Source organism: Mangifera indica, chromosome 19 (assembly GCF_011075055.1).
Source record: "Mangifera indica cultivar Alphonso chromosome 19, CATAS_Mindica_2.1, whole genome shotgun sequence".
Lineage (NCBI taxonomy): Eukaryota > Viridiplantae > Streptophyta > Magnoliopsida > Sapindales > Anacardiaceae > Mangifera > Mangifera indica.
The window spans coordinates 4,723,407-4,744,495 of NC_058155.1; the positions used below are offsets into that span (position 1 = coordinate 4,723,407).

Here is a 21,089-nt window from a genome sequence, read left to right on the forward strand (position 1 = left end):
TTCTGATTATGAAATTGGAGCAAAATAACCACTGCTTGCCATATTTATGTCATGTTTGGTAGATATTTGGGATCTGCATCTGAAAAATATGCAAAAATTTACCTTCTAATTCTTGATGGAAGCCTGATGAAATATGTATATTAGAAATAACTTGAGCATGGTCATACAACAAATTGTACTACATATTCTTATTGTGATAAGCAACTGTCAGCGTCATTCATTCAATGATCTGATTGAATTTCCTCTCAAGTCTTTGGAAATGCTTACAAACAAATTTTCTTTGTTCCAGTCAAAGAAGGATGACATGTTGAGGTACAAAATGGAGCGAATTCCTTTCTTGGAGGAGCAAGTGAGAAAAATAAGGGAAGGGGGAAAGCTTTTGACCATGGACATTGAGAGGTTGTTGTTATCTGAGGATAATCGATTTGATTTTGTGAATGAAGTCAGCTGAGGCTACAAATATGTTGAGAGTAACCGAGATGCATATGGGGGTAAAAGAAAGCTATACTTCATGTCTTAAGCAATCGAATGAATGATTTAGGGTTCTACCGCCCGGATGCATATGAAGAAACTGACCCTTTCAAGCCTGGACCTACTTTTCTAAAAGAAGAATTCACATAAGCTTTTGAAATATACCAAACTAGATTTGGTAAATGCTTAAATTTGTATTTCTGTTTGTCTTGAAAATCATTTGTATAACTCTAATTCAAAATTATTTAATCATACGGTAATATAACTTAATACTAATAGTTCTTTTATATTCATATATGTAACCAGCTTAAAAGTCGTGTTGCATGAACAGTAGTGATAAAAATGATTATTAATTAAAATTGACCTCTATTTGACTTGTATTAGCATCAAACAAATTGTCTTTGCACGAGAGAACCATAGGCTGCCTTCCTCATATTCTATGGTGACAATTCAAGAGAGTCCAATGGAAGATTTTATGGTTTTCGCATAAAAGTGATAAAAAAGTTATCTTTCGGAATTAATTATTATTTAAAATAATCCAATATTAACACAAAATATCAAAGTTTTTTTTAATAAACAATATTATACATTTTATTTTAAACATAAATAAATAAATATTTTATGTATATTATCAAGTGATTCGATTTTATTATTTTTAATTTAAAATTAATCAATTATATAATGATATATAAAAATATATATCAATTTATATATTAAAAATATATATACATAATTTTATTATTAATAAAAGATCAAATATTTCATCATCATTAAAATATTTCTTATAAGTTAAAAACTGTAATTAATTTTTTTTTAATAGAAAAGCTAATTATGTAAATAATAATAAAACATCAATACTATATTTCTAAATTTATTTTTTTTTCTTTAACAATTATTATAACTAATTCGAGGAATCCTTAATCCATAAATATAACCTTAGTTATAACTTTAAACTTGCGATTATACCACTTTTATATTTTGTAAAGTAGAACGTGTAGATAATTTTGATTCCGATTAAAATCAATTGAAATAAAAATATAAATAAATTCAATGCATATTTTGACAGTAAATTACGTGGTTCAAAAAATTGCAAAAAGAAATAGTATCCTAAAAACCTTGTCAATTTTATTACTGAATTTAAGATAATATTTAAAATAAAAAATATTTTAAATTACCACTAAGCCGGTAACATTACAGTAGCCTGTTGTCCTTCATCTATTATAGGCTATAGCTAACAGATAACTTGTATTGTGAGCCCACTCTTCTTTTATGTTGCAAGCCAACGCAGAGATTGATCAACATGATCCAAGTTGCCGTCCACAGTCCCACTGTCACTTCAAATTCGTTCGTTTCATTTTCAAGTATCAAACCCAGAAGCAGAACGCGGAAAATCAAATCGGTGTTTTCTGTGCGGCTTTTGATCAAACAGTCGGTGGGCAGTTGCTAATCGATAATGAGAAGAGTAAAAGGAAGAGAAGGGTGTTCTTTCTGGATGTTAATCCACTCTGTTACGAAGGCAGGATACCTAGTTTGCACTCCTTCGGCCACTGGATTTCCCTCTTCTTTCGAGACGTTAGCCACACTGATCCTGTCATCGCTGTAATCTCTTTTATCTCGTTTTTTATGGATTCTTTTGAGAAATTTATATCCGCTGTTGTTAAACTTAAATGTCAATGTTCGTTCGTTAATTGATTGGTTAAACTTTTGGGTCCAGTGAGACAGAGGTCTCGAGTTCAAATTTTAAGTGCACGCGGGGGCTTTTATGCTTAAAAATCAGTGTTTGGTCTTTACTTAAGATCTTAAATTTATAGGGCAATTGACAATCGGAAGTCTTTCGAGTTCAAATTTTGATTGCATGTTGGGCACGTTAAACTTAAACCATAATGTTGAGTCAATATTTAATAGCTTAAAATTTTGGTTGTATGGTTACTTGATATGTTTTCTAGTCGTTTAGAGTAATCTTTGAGTACAAGAACACTGGGATCTGGCTATTTCCTTTTTATACTCAAAGTTCCAGTTTTCTAATGTAAGATTGCATTTTAACCTGGTTAGGTTTCCCTGTTTTAGATAATTTATAAGTATTGAATAGCATTTAGGAGGTTTTTCTGCAAAGTTGAATTAAGAGCAGGGCTTTGTATGATGTATAGTTCGCAATACTTTTGTGCTTTTCATAGTGGTTGAGAATGCATTATGTTTCTTATGGTCAATTAAATGATCGATGCTCAAAAATGATTATCTCTTTTGCAGGTTTTTGATGGGAAGGGGGTAGTGAGCATCGTCGACGTTTATTACCTTCGTATAAGGCACATAGGAAAAATACATTGGACAGTTAAATGGTTTGAAAAAATTCTCGAGTGGTCATGTTGGGAGGTCGCTTCAATCCATCAGAGATGTTCTCGGAAAATGCCATGTGCCAGTGAGTGAAGTATCTTAATTCTCATTTGGTTATATATTTTCTTTAATTCTTTAACTATACTTTCTATTTATAAAGTGTTAATCAAATGTGTTATGATCTGGTGAATTTTGAAAGAAACTCCTGAGGAAAGTTTAACTGAATTTGTTATAATTTTTTAACTTTTTTTTAAATTTTCATTGGTTAGTTGATGGTCAAGTGGATTAATACAATCTACGCTGGACTTTGATTTCATGCTAGTTTTATACAGAAAGGCCACAATTTTGACTTATCACCTATTGCTGTCACAAATTTTATTGAGTATGTGACAATAATAGGTGATAGATTAAAGGAGGTACTTGTGATAATTTCCAGGGTCATTGGCTCTTTATTATTTTCTCTAACCTTCTGGGTTTCGCTTGTTTTATATTCACTTTCTTCCTTTCTAGTGAGATATCAAAAATGAATTTTTCTCTGTAGATGAATGTGCCTTTTCTTTTTTTTTTGTTATCGTAGAGACTGTTAAAAATCTAGCAATGTAGCAGTGATAGAAACCTAGTTTGTTAATGATTATAATTTTTTTTCTCAAAAATCAGTAGACCTTTCTTATACATTTCTATATGTTCTAGACTGACTATTTGCAGACTCTGCAACCTTACTAATCAGGAAACTTGTAGGATGTAATTATCTATAGTAGGTGTGCTGGAGGGAGTGAACTACTGGTCTTTTGGTCTAACCAAAAGCTGAAACCACTCAACTAACCCCCTGATGTTCTTTCAATAATTGTTGAAATTATACCTTCTAGGTATCAGTGATATTGACAACATGAAGTATTCAAAAAAATTAAAAGTAAATATATAAAAAAAAGAAAAAATCGTTGTATCAGATTACGTAAGATTAGGTTGTCAATACAATTATTTTTGGATCACCACTATCGAAAAGAAGAATATTGTTAATGGCCCTGTGCATGTAAAACTAAACTTGTCTTTGGATTTCTTTTATTGTCTGAGTTTGGGTATTGAGATAACAAGGGAATGCAGGTTATTAAAGTTGAGGGTCATGAAGCAGATGATGTTGTGGCTACTCTTGTGGACCAAGTTCTGCAAAGAGATTACCGGGTAGTTATTGCCTCTCCTGACAAAGATTTCAAGCAGTTGATTTCTCAAGATGTGCAGTTAGTTATGCCTCTGAAGGACTTAGAACGATGGTCCTTTTACACCCTAAAGCACTACATTGCTCAATATAATTGTGATCCACGTTCTGATTTGAGCCTTAGTAAGTATTAAACATGTTGGTTTGATATTCATATCTGATACTTAATTTAGTGATTCAATAGAAGTCACCCATATGTCCATTTTACTGATCAATGCTGTTCAGTACTGTGATTGATTCTAATTATCAACAGTTGTGGCTTGTACTGCTGGAACCAACCTAGGCTGTCACTGATGAAGCCAAACCCAACTAAACTATAGTTACCATTATTTAAATGAGTGAGAATCATTAATTCATGGCTGCTTATGATGGTGATCAATTCACAATATTATCTCTGTATGGCGTATCTTGCATAAGCTGTTATCTTGTGATTAGTTAGAGTTCAAAGTTTAAGTTATCATGGCTGCTTGTTGTATTGATCCATGTATAGGCAAGTTTCATAATTGGTCAAAGTCTTAAACTATCTGGAATGATCATCAGAAAGGATATTGAAATTATATGATGTAATTTCCTTAGGTTTTGTTGTACAACAAAATCCTTCATTTTAGAATTCTCTCTAGGTTTTTGGAAAGAAGCTGTGGAGAGAGAAAGGAATGATTAAGAAGAATATATATGATCATATTGCATATAATGTTATCCTAATTGTATTTCTATTCATAATCTGGACCTCTCGAATACCAAAACTGTTGGCTGAAAGTCTATATTCATTTTCAAGGCATTTCCTTAGCTCTCCCCATTGTGTCAACTGGCTTTATCTATATTGTATATTAACCCACTGAGAGATATAAATCATGCAGGATGCATTATGGGTGATGAGGTTGATGGTGTACCCGAATCCAACATGTGGTTCCTGGATTTGGCCGTAAAACTGCTCTAAAGCTTTTGAAAAAGTATGGTTCATTGGACGATTTACTAAATGCAGCAGCAGTAAGAACTGTGGGTAGACAGTATGTGCAAGAGGCTCTCACAAAGTATGCTGATTACTTGCGAAGAAATTATGAAGTTCTTGCCTTAAAGAGGTAAATAGTTTCCTTCTTTTAGTGCCCATCAACTTCCAGTCCCTATGAAGTCTTTTCTTAACAGGGCCTTTACCCTGGCAATGCATAAATTTTATTTTTCTATGACCTTGTCTTCCTCTATTCTCATTTTTTTATTGACTTGTATTACACCATTATTACAGGGACATTGATGTTCATCTTGAAGAGGAATGGTTGGTTGAAAGAGACATGAGCAACGATTCAATAATTTTATCTGATTTCTTTGAGTCCTTGCAAGAAACCCAGAAGCTCACTCGCCAAAACAGATACTATTTTTCTAATAGCTAAGCTCCAAAACGGTAAGCTCTGAACTTCATAATGATTTTCAAGAAAGTAGACTAAGTTTTTTGTTGCATCACCTCATTCTAGACTTTCTAGTACACTTATACTTTTAAGAATCATCGTAAGTTCAGTTTCACAGAATTGGTGATAAAACAAATTATGCTAAATTGTAAAACTAGTGTGCAGTATGAATTCTGCTGTCTTGCATTAATGTAGGCTGCAAACAATAAGACAATGAGCAACTGTGTCTCTTCTTAAAAGTTTGGCCACTTAAGTGCAGCATCGGAAATAAAATACATCTTGGTTGTTCCATCAAGCAACTAACAATAACAAAATTTTAGGCAAGCTGTTTTGAACAGCATCAAATCCTGCAATAATGGAGCATGTTACCTGCTAGAAATCCATGCACCATTTAAACTGTAACCAGTTGTCCTATGTTGTTGAGTAGTAAGATGTAGCTTTGATTGCTTAATTGCTTAAATGTTGCAGGCCATTTTGTTCTGATTTTGTTGCATTCACAGCCTCTTTACCCCTTAATTTGATACGCGGCTCAGACATGATCATCTGGTTTAGACATGCTAATCTTCCCTGATAGCAGAGACCAGTGAAACCAATGGCAACAATGGGACTAATATGCGCACGACAACACATTCTTGGAGCAGTTTCTTGAAGAATATCATTGTTTGACAATGCAGCTCATAGTTTCAGAGTTCTTATAAGCAACTTTCTGAAGGAATTTTCACCACCAACAAAGGAGAAAATACAAAGCAGGCATACTTAAGGTGACATCAACTCTCAATAGGCAATTAAATGCAGTTGTTATCATCTTGTATGCTGAGATAGCGATAAATTTTGAGCTTATTCCAATTATAAACACAAGATAATTTGTTAGTCTTTCATAAAATATTTTGAATAAACAACTTTTAAACACCAAAAAAAATTCTTTTCAATAAAAAATTCTTTTCATCAGCCTCATCTATTTATAAATTAATACAATCTTTTGACAATTTTAAAACAAGAACAATCACTTAAGTGTCATGCAATAAACATATTATATATCTAACAATAAGTAACTTGGATTAAACTTTAGAATATAAATGAAATATATGATAATTATTCGTGTCATATTAATTAAGTTTGCATCGTGATGAAATAATCAATTACATCTCATATTGTTGAAATTTGTATTTATGAAAACTAACTATCAAAGAAATAAAACTTATGAAATGATACGGCACTAAATCAAAAGTCGGTTCCAATTAAACTAGGCCCCTTGTGTTTCTTTCAACCATCACTGAAACCCATGATTTTAGTATCGGTGAATTTGAACTGAATTGACTTGAATTCGATTGCGAACTCACTTAGGTAAGTTTAAGTTTGAGTCAATGGTTTGTTAAACTTGCAAGTATGAAAAACTTCAAATTAAATCTATGAAAACAATGTTATTTTCATAAATTTTGTCTTGGTTTCAACTTTCAATATTAAAATAAACTTTAGTTTGAGTATAGCTCGGCATTATAACAAATCTTAAGCTAAAATCAAATTTAGTTTCTTTCAAATTACATTAAACTCGAACTAATTTAAGAATAATTCATCGAGCTCAAGCTTTAAATCTGTTAAGTTAAACCGAACTTAAAGTGTATCAAATTCAGTTCGAGTCAGCCTATGTCCTAGAGTTATTAAATTTTGAAGTGAAAATCGGCTTTTCTGCTTTGGGACCAAACACGGCCTTTTATATTATTACCTTATTTTATCAACTCTACCTTGAAGCTGTAACGAAGTCGGAGAGTGAGAGTTGATGCTGCGAAGAAGAAGCAGTTAGCGGAGAAGAAAATAGATAAATAAAAAAAATGATTTTACAAACAACGAATCCATATCCACCTTTTCGTTCTATCAACTCGAGCAGCAAGAATCTCTCTCTTCAAGTAATTTTCTTATTCAATTTCTCCTTGTTTTAATCATTTTTAAAAATTGTTATGTATGGAACTTTGAGTCTAAAAACTCTTAAATTGTGAGCTATAACGAAGAGTAAGAACATAATTAATCTGACACAGGCGGTGACTTATGTGAATTCATTTTTTATTTTGCTTATTTTGAAGGTAAATATTGGTTACTGGTGGAAGGCAATTTTATTGGAAGATGATTAGCTGATTTTTTTTTTTCCTTTTTTTTTTTTTTTTCGGTTTTTTTTTTTTTTTTTTTTTTAAGAATTCATGTATCATTTGGAAACTAGAAATTAGCTATTTGAATTCACTGTTTGAGTTTTTTTTTCCTTTCTTTTTTTATAAAATACTTTTAGTTTTCGGAACAAACTGATGTGACACAAGTCACAATAAATGAATAAAAATCAACTCAATGATGATCAACAAATGGAGATGATTTGGTGATAACAGAATAATGGCTAATTAGTTTGTTTTTAGAACGTTTAGTAGGACTCTAGTATATTCCTTGTTTGACAATTGAGGCTTTGTAATAGATGAAATGTGTTCACTGTGTAAAAAGCCGTTTACTTTCCGATGCAGAAAATTTTTCTGAATTGAGAATCTAGTGCACTTTTATTGCTCTTAACGGCTCTTTTTTCTCCCCATGATATCTTTCAGCCCTGTACCACAACAATTTTAATGACCTCCAGAGCTGGCTGTGGAATAAACCTTACTAAAGTTTGCAACTTACAGGTGTGTGTTATGAAAGTTTCTATGCTTCAGTGCAGCAAGTTTTGGTTGAGAAGTTTGTATGTATGAATTCATATCAATTAGTAGTATTTTTCCTGATTGAAACCTAGAATCTCAGATAGATATTTTAATTCATTGCTGACCAACTGCGGAGAACAACGTCTTTCTTATTGATTGGTTGATTCTCTACCTTAGTTGGAACATCCATTTCCTGTGCCTTATGCAGACTAATTGCATTCAGAGACTAGATACCTCAATTTGATATCAAATAATTGAAATTTACAACTGCTACAATTATATCATAATATCCTGTGCCAACTTGCAAGTATGAAATGTGATTGGTAGCAAACAACTTGAGAGAGAGATTTAGAGATCTATAGGCTGATGTATTGTATTGTTAATTTTGCGGTGAAGTGACGATATTAGTCTGTAGTAACTGTGTCAAATTTGTATTTCATAGGTGTTGTAGAAGGTAATTGAATTGTACCAAGAAAAGATAAGATGTAATGTGCTTTATTTAATAGAATTATATTCCTGATTATCATCTGATGCAATGAAATGGTAATGTCAGCATGGAGTAGCAGTACTGAAATTGCTTTTAATAGATAGTAAAAAGGTAATGCTAATTATACTCCATAAGAAATAAAACATTTCAGGGTTGACTTGTTAAAGGACTTTTATCTGTGGGAGAAGATGATCAATGATTTTAGTCCATAGGAGAAGATTACCATGCACAGAAATTTAGCATAAAAGCCAAAAATCATTCACAATAATTCAGACTTATTTATTAGTACGACAGTAAGCACACCTGGAGAAAGAAGATGCTTGGCATCCTTATTTTCTGGTAAGAGCCCTAAATTATACTACAACTTATAGGTATATATGGACTCCATTTTCTCATCCTAATGAGCAAGATTAATGAATTCAGAAACAAAAGGGACTTTTCTTTGTTTTTTTTTTTTTTGGAATTAGTTGCCACTCATTTGTGAGTCTCTATGGAGTTTATGGTAAAATAAATCCTAGAGAACAAAATTTCATTCATTGTACAACAAAAATTATCCAATCAAGTTCATGATCTATTGAGATGAGCAAGTGAATTTTCAAGACCATTGAATCAGTAAAGGAAAATTAGATGGCAGATATAAGAATAAAGCATGGTAGCATGCTAATCTATATTGCTTGTTAAGATTTTTCATTTTTTGAGTTTATGTTGTGCTTCTTACTGTCATATATCTCAGTAAGCTGAACAACAAAATATTCTCTCTGCTCATATGAAATTTCTGCTGGTGGAAACTTGGTTCTTGTTTTTCCCAATATGTTTTCAGTTACTAATCTAAAATTTCATTGTTGATGAAGGCAGATACATCGAAGGGAATTGGCTAAGGATTCTTCCAGTGTGGAAGAGTTTATGAGTAATTTCCTGTTTCTACTCATTATTTTCATTCAGTATCTGATTTTAGTTGCTGACTGTCAGCTTCGTGTAGTTTAGGTTGGATATAGTGAACACAAATTATCATATATAAATAGTTACTCATTTGAGATAATACAAGCTTGATGGGTCTTGTTCTTGGCACATGCATTCTCTCCTGCTTAAACTATTCTATAAAACTCCTAGTTGAAATTTATTCTATATTGTACGAACAGTTTCAATAAAAATAGAAGGGAAGGAAGCTCTGCAATTTCATTTTCAGATAGCTTTGTAGTTTAGCTATCTTTCAAATGATTCACTGATCTGGTCTGATCAATCTTATTTTCAGTCAGTGTTTTATTTTATTTTTTATGAATTAGCATATTGTGGAGTCTACTTACTAAGTAGTATAAACTTTGAAATCGTTAAAGCTCATAGCTCTTCCTATTAATCAGATCATCATTCAAGATTTGACTGGATAATGTTGGCTCTGCCCAATTAAGGTCTCTGGTCTACCTTTTGTTGATTATATTGTCCAATAGCAAGAGACTACTTTTGCAATGAAGCATTATGACTGAATAAGGTTGTCTCTTTATAGAATTTCCAGCATGTAAAGTACTAAAGACACATTTTCATCCCTAGGCTATACATTGATGAATTGTACAAGGCGTCATCTTTTAATATTGGCCTCTAATTGCAGATTCCTTGAGGAAGCTTTTGACTGTTGAAGAGAACTTAGTTGTGAAAAGGCTAATAACTCAGGCTTCTGCAATCTCATTTGGATCCAGCACATGGTTGATCTGTGCTCAATCGGCAAATGCGGGTGAAAATGTTAGAACGAATGCGATTTATGAAGTCGGGGAGTTTTTTGAATTGGGAATTCAGCTGTTGTATCTGCTTTTACTATTAGGTTTGCTTGGAGTTGGTACCTTCTTTGTGATTCGTCAAGTCCTTGTGCGTAGAGAACTTGACCTCTCTGCTAAAGAATTACAGATGAGAGGCTGTGGCTTTTGAATGAATTTGCATTATCTGATATTGAATTTCTACACGGCCTATTGCTATTGTTACTCAAATGATTCTTATTTTTCATGTTTCCATTTGATTTCAGGAGCAAGTAAGAAGTGGTGATGCCAGTGCAACTGAGCTTTTTGAACTTGGTGCAGTGATGTTGAGAAGGAAATTTTACCCAGCTGCTACTAAGTACTTGCTTCAGGCAATCGAAAAATGGGATGGAGACGATCAAGATCTTGCTCAGGTATGATTATAAGCGTTGTGCATTCCATTATCTCCTGTCCATTCTGTCTTAAGGCTGGTTACAATTTATCTGCAGTAGTCCAACTGAGTTCTCATTGACCTTAACTTTTGGTTTTTCCCAATTTAAAAATGATAAATCAGAAACTATTTGGGCAGGTTTACAATGCTCTTGGTGTCAGTTATGTACGCGATGGAAAGCTTGAGAAAGGAATCACTGAGTTTGAAACTGCTGTGAAGCTCCAACCTGGCTATGTGACAGCCTGGAACAACCTTGGTGACGCCTATGAAAGGAAGAAAGACTTGAAGTTAGCTCTCAAGGCATTCGAAGAAGTGCTTCTTTTCGATCCTAACAATAAGGTGGCACGACCTCGTCGAGATGCTTTAAAAGACCGAGTGAAACTTTACAAAGGAGTTCCTGTCAAATCAAAAGACAGATGATTTCTGCAGCTGTAAGATTGACCCGGTAGTTCCTTTCATGTTCTCAACCTTATTTATCTTCTTAAAAGTTTGATTCCCTAAATGGTATGTTCTAATATATGAAGCAATGAAAATTAAAGCAAATCAGTATTTAAGATATGATGGCTCTAATGTTTGTGTTCCAAAAGTTCAGAACTTTGGAAGTAGATCAAATAGTTTCAGGGTCGATTAAGTGGGTAATTTTTTGTAATTCAAGTAGGTCAAATTTGGTTAGCATACATATCCTCTATAGACTTGTTCATAAACTTCAGGTATTTCTGCTAGGTACTTTAAGAATTGAAGAGAAAGTGGTGCTTGAATTGTCATAAGCAGCAAATACATTCCCCAATATCATTACTGCAATTTCTGATTCAATCATCTCTTTGTTATCTTTCAATATCTGAACCATAAACAATGTCAAAAAACATTTTGATGAATCTTCCTATTTACTAACATTCGTCATAATCTCCATCTTCCTGTAACATAAACTCGAACTTCTTCTAAATCTCCTTTGATGCCTTAACCCCCTAGTTATACCTTGACATTGGCAAGTCTACAAGATAAGAAATTGTTCCACACATTATTTAGCCGAACAACTTCTTGAGTTCTTTGATGGTTCTCTAATCCTAAACGTTTAACATTAATCTACAGGATAATGTGAAGGTTAAGTTTTTTCGCTAGAGGATCAGCTATAACTTTTGTTTGCCATCCCAGAATTTTTCAAGATGCTCTTTGCCTACACAGGCGTTCATTGCCTTTAACCCTACGTGTTAGGAACAATCGCATATGACCTTTGTACGACTGTTTATCGTTCATTGGTAGATCTACCCTAATTTGTGAAGGTTTGTTTGTGTCTTACACATGGCTGTTTGGGTGCTTACAAAACCCTAATTACTTGTCTTGCCCGACCTTGGAATAGTTGTTCCTATGCGATTGGAACAATATTTCTGATTGTTCGTGCCAGATTTTTCATACGATTTCATCACCAAATGATTTTCCTAAGGTTTCTATCACAATATTAACATAAAATAACTCTACCGGCCCACCTAATCATCATATCACATCAAGATAATGCTATGATTGTCTGTTTCCATTATCATATTAATATGTCATTTCATCAATGTATAATCAATATCTCCATTCCTACAAATTATGAATCACATAGACCATCTTTCAACCACTAGATTCATGCTTAAAAACACAATTCTAGAGTGCATATCACTAAGATATGTGATATATCTTTACTTATAATGATACAATAATGTAACAATACTCTACAAAGCAAACTTTGGTTGAAATATCTTCAAATTATTAAGAGATTCTAGTCTTCTAAAATGCATATTTGGTTATGATTTGTCATTAACATATCCAAAATCTATGTAGTATTCCTTTGATAACAAATACTCATCCTATATTATATGTAGACAATATAGTTTGTATTACCCAAATTACAGGAGGATATATTAAAAGAGATAAAATTGAACATATTTCAATAAAGTTCTTTTATAATCATGAACTCTAGTAGAATTAAAAGATTGATGTTAAGAAAATAATATATTAGACAAAATGTGCATTTTAATTTTTTTTCATTTGACTATATTTTGTTTCGTTGGATTTTTCTACTAAAGTTTTTAATAAAATGACTTATGTATGTCCAATTCACTATATTTAACATTATAAATTACATTTTTTTGTTTTGGTTTTTCATTTGACTGAGTATTTTTTTAACAAGATTAATATAATTATTTATAAGTATTGGAAATCCAAAAGAAAATGTTGTTAAGATGGAGTTGACAATTTTCAACAAAACCCATTAACTCGCTTGACATAACACGATATGAAAAAAATTAGATTAGAGTTGAGTTTTTTTTATACGAAATTTATTTCAGGTCAACCCAGTATGACTTAAAACTAAATTGGGTAGTATTAGGGTTAACATGAAAGTAACTTGAATTGACTCAAATGTTTAAAGAAATGTTACTTTAGTATAATTTGTTAGAGATAAATTATAAAAATGTTGAAGAACAATATCCAATAGCAATTGAAATCTTTACAGATTATATAAAATTGTACTTTATATAGTTATAATTACTAATATTATTCTGGATTTTTATTCAGATATTTTATTTTATTATTGGTAGTGAGAATATGATTTCATTAGTAAGATTATGAACATGTTTTAAAGGTCTTGCTATTTAATTTTTAAACCATTTGTAAATAAAACAAAATGTTATATTGTGTTTTTTGTAATGGTAGGTTGGGTTAATTTTGTAAAGAAATTAAAATGCTTAAAAAGCTTAGAAGAGTGAAAATAATAAATAATTTCGGATCAATTTAGGTTATGTTAGATTAACCCGAATATTAAAAGATTGGGTTAGAGTTGAAAAATTTTGATACAATTCCAATTCGAATTAGGTTAGAGTTTTTGATTTAAAATTCAAACTGATATAATACAAATATAATCCGATGATACGAACTGTCTAAGTGTATATAAAGAGTAGCTTCCCTCTACACGAAGAAAGCTACTTTTCTATAAATTAATAGAAAACTTGTAACTAAGCTATATCCAAGTTTAGGTTAATTTAGGGCTACCTTGATTTACAATGATAATATGCTTATTATTAAAACAAAATTTAAGAAAAAGCTACTTTATTCTCTAATTTTTTTTTTTTTAATGCAAAACTTGTAATTGAGATTGCACATCATTTGGGTCATTAAGGATTTAACCTATCCTGTAAAGGCTTATTATTAGTGTATATTAAACTACATTGAAGCTTTAATTTACAATCTCCATATACTTTGTAATTTTAAAAAGGTCAAAAGACTTATTCCTACCCAAAGTTTGGTGCATCTTTAAACTCTCACTTATTAAGTTTTCAAAATCAAAATACCTGTTTGTTTATTAAATTTTACAATTATTGTTAAGAGTGAAAATGTCATTTAATAATTTTATTTTTAAAAAATAAAAATTTATACTCTTTTCCTACCTTAACGTTGAAAACTAATAATTCTCCTCTATCTTCGTATTTTCCAGATTTAAAAACTAATTCCCCTTCCTCTCCCCCGAAGTCATGGGTTGTAACCTCTCATATTTTTCTCATTTGCAGCCACCCCAACCTTTTGGGAAAATTCAGTTTCACCCCTTCTTCAACTTCAGTTTTCATATCACCTCCAATGTCCTTCTCCATCCATTTCTAGCATCCTCCTCTATCGAGATCGAGTCGTCATGACATCCTCCCTTCATCTCCTTCTCACTTCTCTCTCATCCAACGTAAAATTTGGTCAAAATCAAGCAAGAGGATGCAATGACAACTCGATCTAGACAAAGGAAAATGTTATAGACAAAGGGAGAAAGACGCTAGAGGTGATCTAGAAACTGAAGCTAAAAAGGGAGTGAAACTGAAATTTTTCAGAAGGTTAAGGGCAACTGCAAATGGAAAAAATATGAGAAGTTGCAACCTTAGACTTGGGAAGGGGGTTGGGAAGATAGTTTTTAAACTTAAAAAATATTAAGTTACAAGGAAATTGTCAGTTTTTAAAACTAAGATAAGAAAATGAGATAAATTTTTTTTTTTTTACATAAAATCATGAAATGATATTTTTTATCCTGACACTAACTATAAAATTTAATAGATGAGTGAATATTTAGGTTTTTAAAACTTAATATATGAGAGTTTGGGGATACAGTAACCCTTGGGTGGAATAAGTCTTTTGACCTTTTTAAAATAAATATACGGAAATAATTAAGAAAGTAAGTCTACTTGTGGTTTCTACAAACAGTTTTTCTTTTTGAGTAAAATATTATACTGTGTTTTCTGGGGGGTGGAGGGGGTGTTTACTTCCATTATAAAACAATTGCAAAAGCCTTTTTTAGAATAAAAAATCCTTCCAGAATGCTTTAAAAAAACAAAATAAAAAATAGAAAAAGGAGCAGGCATGTGTTGCCTAAAAAGTGTTTTCCAAAATGAAAAGAATAACACGTGATTTAATTATATAATTTATAAATTAAAGCAACAATATAAATAAATAAATTAATTGTACTTTTACTTTTTCTTTCGTATCACTAAAAAGAAGGAATTACAATTAGAAAATGGGAGCAAGCAAGAGTGGCCACCAATTTGTTGGCCCTTTTTTGTCACACTACAATAAGGTCCTTTTCATCAATTTTGTCCTTTACAAGAGCATTCTGCCCTCACCATCCACTTCCTCATTGCATAAATTTGAGTAAATATATATTTTTTATTTTATTCAAATAGAAAACAATAATTAAGCTTATATGGGCAGCACTTTCCCCCTTTTTTTTTTTTTGTGTGTATATAAAAATATTAAATTTACTGCATGTTAATAATGCAATTAATATATATTGTCATATTTCAATAGATATTTTGCCTATTAAAATTCTAGAAGATTCACATAACTTTCAACTTTCCGGTTTCTCTGGCACCTTAAGTGGTTGCTATTGTTTCTTGTTGGGATGATAAATGGGGAGGGCTGCATATTCCAACTCTTGTCTCTGTCCCCATAGAAAAAATCTGTGTCCACTGTCACCCTATCCTTGATATGGGAATGATAAAAAATTCTGGTACTTTGTCATTCAACAAATTTTTCTTCATTTTCCCTCTCCATCCCGGTGGGAAATTCTCCTCCCATACCCACTTAGAAAAATAATAATATATTTATTATGTGTTAAGGATGCATTTTGTAATAATTAATACACTTAAAGGTATTTAAATATTTAAATATTTATTGAATATTTAAATGAAGAGACATGTTAAAGATATATATATCCTTGTTCTTGTTGTTGGGGAGAAAACAAGCAAACTAACAAAACCAAAATCAAATTCTCCCTCTCTTAATTGAACTATGTGACACAAACAATGAACTAAAATATAATTCTTTCGTATCAAACAATCAAAACAAATATAATAAAAATGAGCATTGCGATTTAACATAAAAACCTCTTCGATGTAAAGAATAAAACCACAAGGCATCACCCAAAAAAACCAATCGATTATATCTGAAATAATGGTACTTAATTTTTAACCTAAAACTGGGTACACAACCTCTCAAACTAATAAAACATAACAATAACACAACTACATAAAATAGTAAATATCACAGCAAAACTCTTAAGTCTATATCTCATATTATAGGCATTAGACACACATCTCCACCATCCAAAATATAGCACTAGGTGTGCCTAAAATGTTGTCAAAATTTGGCAATAATCCAATAATAGACAAAGAAAAAAAAGATGTTTTTTTAAGAACTATAACATATAATTAACCGTATTTTAATAAAGATAATAGGTTACTTGAGAAATAAAATATGATCTTCACTATTTAGAATAAAAAACAATGAATCTTCTATTAGAAATCCAAAAATCAAAGTAATTCAATAATGAAATTGAGAAAACACGAAAATCTTTCACAGATGTACATTGAAAATCCAAATAAAACTCTTTTCTATATATATATTCTTATTTGCTATGCTGAACTTTATTTTTCCCTAACTCATGAAGATAGTGAGTTGGATTTTTCATACAAAACAAAATTGAATATTTTCATGTAGAAAAGAATTTAAAAGTTGAACATTTGTCTATTATCATTGGCTTGAGAAAGGGGTGGGCCAAAGACTGGCTTGGCAGACAAATTGTCATCTCTATTTGTCATGCTCCTGGGATTATATTTACGAGAGATTTTCAAGCTTTTACTTCTGCAAACTTGTCACTTATATTGGGAAGTCTAAAGATGGATGCAATAAATGACTTGTTTTCAATATATATATATATATATATATATATATATATATATATATATATATATATATATAAACATACAAAGTACAAGTTGAGCAATCAAATATCCAAAATATTAATAGAAAGAAAGTTCTTTCGTTGAAGAATATGTTCTTATCAATGTATGGTAGAATATACAAATTGAATAGAGATCAATTTATACAAGTTGAATAGAAAGATTATTCCACGTCTAGATCAATTTTAGTATCAATTAAATTTATCAAAATTATTAAAGATAAAAGAAAATGATTAATTTAGACTCAAAAAATAATAATATTCATACATATTCAAGATATTTAAATATTCAATAATACTATTCGTATCTATTTTAAACATAGAAATATATATATATTTGATGTATGTCATCATATGATTGAGTAATTTTGAATTAAAGATAAAGTAATATCAAATCACTTAATGACATAAATAAGTATATATTTATTTATATATTCAAAATAGATACGTATAGTAATATTTATACAATATTATTTCAATTCATAATATTTCATCATAATTTTTTTCATTTTTAAACATAATTTTTCTCCCCTTTTTCCACCATAGGGACAAGAGAGATTCATCTTACACCACAGTTTTGATTTAAAAGAAAATTTACCAAACCGAATTTGATATATCATAAGGTATATGCCTTTATTTTAGTGATTCTTATGGGTAAAAACAATTCTTAAATAAGGTATAATTCATTCAAATGAGAAATTTCCTATAAAGTCATATCTTCTAAAAGATGCATAACATTTATCGTAAAAAATATCTTAATAAACAACTGTTGTTATGAATCTTATGATTCATGAATGTGAGAAGAAAAAAAAAATCTTGAATTGTGCACATTTATTAATTTTATGTCCCATTACTTTGGTGAGCGATTAATTTGTGCGAACCCAACTGGTTAATAGTGGTTAGGTCTATGTTTGGAAATAATAATAATATTAGTACACCTCGATAAAGTAGATCAACTTGTTAAGCTTGCACGTTCAATTATTGTCCAATAATATTATTATTTATTAACCAACCAACTAGATATCTTATTATCCTGAAAAATATGATTAAATTTGAGTCGAATTAATAAAGATTTGAATCTATATTTAACTTATATGAACAAAAGAAAGAATTCAATTTTCCTCCTCCTACTTGGATTGGTGATAAATGAAGCATATCTTTTTCAAATTTAATCGTCTTAGTCTCTAATAGACTGCTAGTTGACCATTGAAAATTCATATTGAAATGACAAAAGTATCCCACCGAAAAATAAGAAAAAAGGTATCACACAAATAAGATTATTTCAATTAAAACTCTTTTCTTTAAAATCATTAAACAAACACATTTTTACATGTTAAACTTGTCTATGTGATATATTTTTCATTATTTTTTTAGGATATATATGTCAATTCATTATTATTTTTAATTAATTAACCATCAACCAACGATTGGTATGCTAAAAAATGGAAAGACTCTTTTTTTATAACCTTATTAAACAAACATCGTTTATAAAAATTACATTTTGTTATTTTTAGAGGATTATTTATGTCATTTTATTATATTTTTTTCTAAAATCACTAAAAATAATGGAGTAAAAAAATGGTATGTAAAATGAATGTCCTTGAAATAATGATATACTAAAAGCATAGGAGTGAAAATGAAGTTCTCTCAAAGTAAGAAGAAGAAGAAACAATTTGAGACAAATTCCTATAATAGTATAATTCTCAATGTGGCGGGGCCTAGCTTCTTGGTAACTTCTTTGCAACTTTTTTTTTTTTTTTAATTTTCATTTAACATTATTATAATCCTATTAAATTATGCTTGAAAAATCAGCTTTAAGTCACTAAACAAGGTCAAATTAATAATTAACTACATTTGCATATGCAAATGTTGGAGCGAGGAGACACATTCCGAGAACCATTTGAGTTGTGTGGAACCCACTTCCCTTTTAATTCCTCTACAATTTAATAAACAATCAAATTAATTCATATTATCTCAGTACAAAGAGATGAAACATTTATAAAGAGAAACAAATTCTTGAAAACAATAACATATTAGATAAAATATGAACTATACTTTTTCCATTGAGTAAATTTTATTTATTTTTAGTAAAATTTTTAATAAAATAGTTTAAGTATATTTAATTCTATTTTATAAAATATTAAATAATTACATTATTTAATTTTAGTTTTTCATTCTATTAAATTTTCTTTAGCAATCTATAGGTGATAAGAATTCAGAGAGAGTGTTATAAAGAATAGTTTCCCTCTGCATGACGAAAGCTACTTCTTTACAAATTAAATGAAAACTTATAATTAAATTAACTACGTCCAAGTTGAGGTTACGCTACTTTGATTTACATTTTTAATTTAGGGCTACGTCCAAGAAAGCTGCATGAAGAACGCACTTCTTATTTTTAAAAATAAATTTACGAAAAAGTTATTTTATTCTCTAATTTGTTTATTTTTTTAATTCAAAACTTGTATTATTACGAAAAATGGTTTGGTTTGGGTCATAAATTTGAGTTATATTTAAGTCAAACTAAACTAAAATAATTTTTCTGAGACAAACTTTAACTATCTTTAATTTTAATTTGATAAATTTTTAAAATATTTTTTTATTCAAGCAAACCTCGTGCCGGAGGGTTTTCAGACATTCAATTCAAAAGGGGAGAGGTGTTTGGGTTTTCATAATCAGAAAATTGCAATAGCATTTTTGAGAATAAAAAAACAGGTTTTCGGGATGCCTTTTTAAAAAACTCTTAAGATGTGTTGCCCAAAGAAGGTATTTTCCAAACTGAAAAGAATATATTAAAGCAACAATATAAATAATTAATTGCACTTTACCTTTTCTTTCATATTACTAAAAAGAAGGAATTATAATTAGAGAAAGGGCGCAAGAATGGCCACCACCGCACCAAATTGTTGGCTTTTTTTGGTCACGTTACAATAAGGTCCTTTTCATTAATTTTGTTCTTTACTTGAGCATTCTGCCCTCCCTCACCATCCCCTCCCGCATCGTATAATGCATTTGTCATTTTTCTCAAACATCTAAATAATATTGGATAAATTCGAGTAAATATATATTTTAAATAAAATTATGTGTATATATTTTAAATATATAAAATAAGTATATAGATAAATATCATCATATTATTAGATAATTTTAAATTAAAAATAAAATAATACTTAATCATATAATGATATAAAATATGTGTATCTCTTATATGTATTCAGTTGTATACATATAGTATTCCTCATATGTGTATCTATTTCTATAGAGTCTGATCTTCTAAAATGGATCGTAAAAAATTTATATTCTAATTTCTCAATAATATTTAAGGGATACTTGGCCTTGAATAATGATGCTATACAATATTGACTAGTTCAGAATCTTAATAAAAAATTGTTGGTATGAACAAACCCAATTGGTTAATTTTAGTTAGGCTTATGTTTGAAAATGATAATAATTTATTATTGTATCTCGATAAAATAGATCAACTTGTTAAGCTTCCATGTTCAATTATGGTCCAATAACATTATTATTTAATTAACCAACCAATTAGATACCAAAAGGAAGGGGTAGTTGCATCGATAGAAGTTTAAATCCATATTCGAACTCACATGAACAAAAGAAAGAGTTCGATTTTCCTCCTCCAACTTGAGTTGATTATGAATCAAGAATATTGTTTTCAAATACTATCATTTTAGCCTTTGACTTAATAAACCGTTTCGTTGATCATTGAAAATTTATATTGAAATAACAAAAATATCTAACCAAAAATAAGAAAAAATGTATCAGTAATATAATATTACTTCAATTAAAACTCTTTTCTTTAACATCATTAAACAAATATTAAAATTGGCTATATACTATATTTTTCATTATTTTTATGAGATATGAATGTCTTCATTATTTTTTTAAAAGTTAATTAGAAAGACTCTTTCCTTGTAACCTTATTAAACAAACACATTTATACATTAATATTAATTATGAAAATTACATTTTATTATTTTTAGAGGATTATTTTTGTCATTTCATTTTATTGTTTCTTAAAGTCACTATAAATAATGGATTTAAAAAATATAATATAAAATGAATGTCCTTAAAAAAT

General features: G+C 29.9%; 2 protein-coding genes and 1 pseudogene across 3 annotated transcripts; all 3 read left to right on the top strand.

Moving 5' to 3' along the window:
- Positions 1 to 142: 142 nt before the first annotated feature.
- Positions 143 to 625, top strand: LOC123203671 (annotated as a pseudogene).
- A 1,083-nt stretch (positions 626 to 1,708) lies between these two features.
- LOC123203482 (DNA polymerase I-like) lies at positions 1,709 to 5,962 on the top strand. Its single transcript, XM_044619832.1, is given in 7 exon segments — positions 1,709 to 2,070; positions 2,783 to 2,887; positions 3,904 to 4,138; positions 4,873 to 4,905; positions 4,908 to 5,094; positions 5,256 to 5,411; positions 5,884 to 5,962. Coding segments are annotated over 6 exon segments (1,035 nt in total). The 5' UTR covers positions 1,709 to 1,740; the 3' UTR covers positions 5,401 to 5,411; positions 5,884 to 5,962.
- Positions 5,963 to 6,963: 1,001 nt separating this feature from the next.
- On the top strand, positions 6,964 to 11,304 carry LOC123203670 (tetratricopeptide repeat domain-containing protein PYG7, chloroplastic-like). 2 transcript variants are annotated; one of them, XM_044620117.1, is made up of 6 exons: positions 6,964 to 7,319; positions 7,995 to 8,069; positions 9,427 to 9,478; positions 10,175 to 10,467; positions 10,583 to 10,729; positions 10,885 to 11,304. In XM_044620117.1, exons 1-6 carry the CDS (start codon positions 7,245 to 7,247, stop codon positions 11,164 to 11,166), a joined length of 924 nt encoding a protein of 307 aa, XP_044476052.1. In that variant the 5' UTR covers positions 6,964 to 7,244; the 3' UTR covers positions 11,167 to 11,304. The 2 variants fall into 2 exon arrangements, with proteins under 2 accessions (XP_044476052.1, XP_044476053.1); XM_044620118.1 differs by having other exon boundaries at positions 7,173 to 7,319; positions 9,423 to 9,478.
- The last annotated feature ends 9,785 nt before the right edge of the window (positions 11,305 to 21,089 follow it).

Bases quoted from the DNA above. Each gene is read 5' to 3' on its own strand.
- LOC123203670 (XM_044620117.1), top strand. From the start codon at position 7,245: ATGATTTTACAAACAACGAATCCATATCCACCTTTTCGTTCTATCAAC. The intron at 7,320-7,994 runs GTAATTTTCTTA...GATATCTTTCAG, and splicing joins GCAAGAATCTCTCTCTTCAA to CCCTGTACCACAACAATTTT. The intron at 8,070-9,426 runs GTGTGTGTTATG...TGATGAAGGCAG, and splicing joins CTAAAGTTTGCAACTTACAG to ATACATCGAAGGGAATTGGC.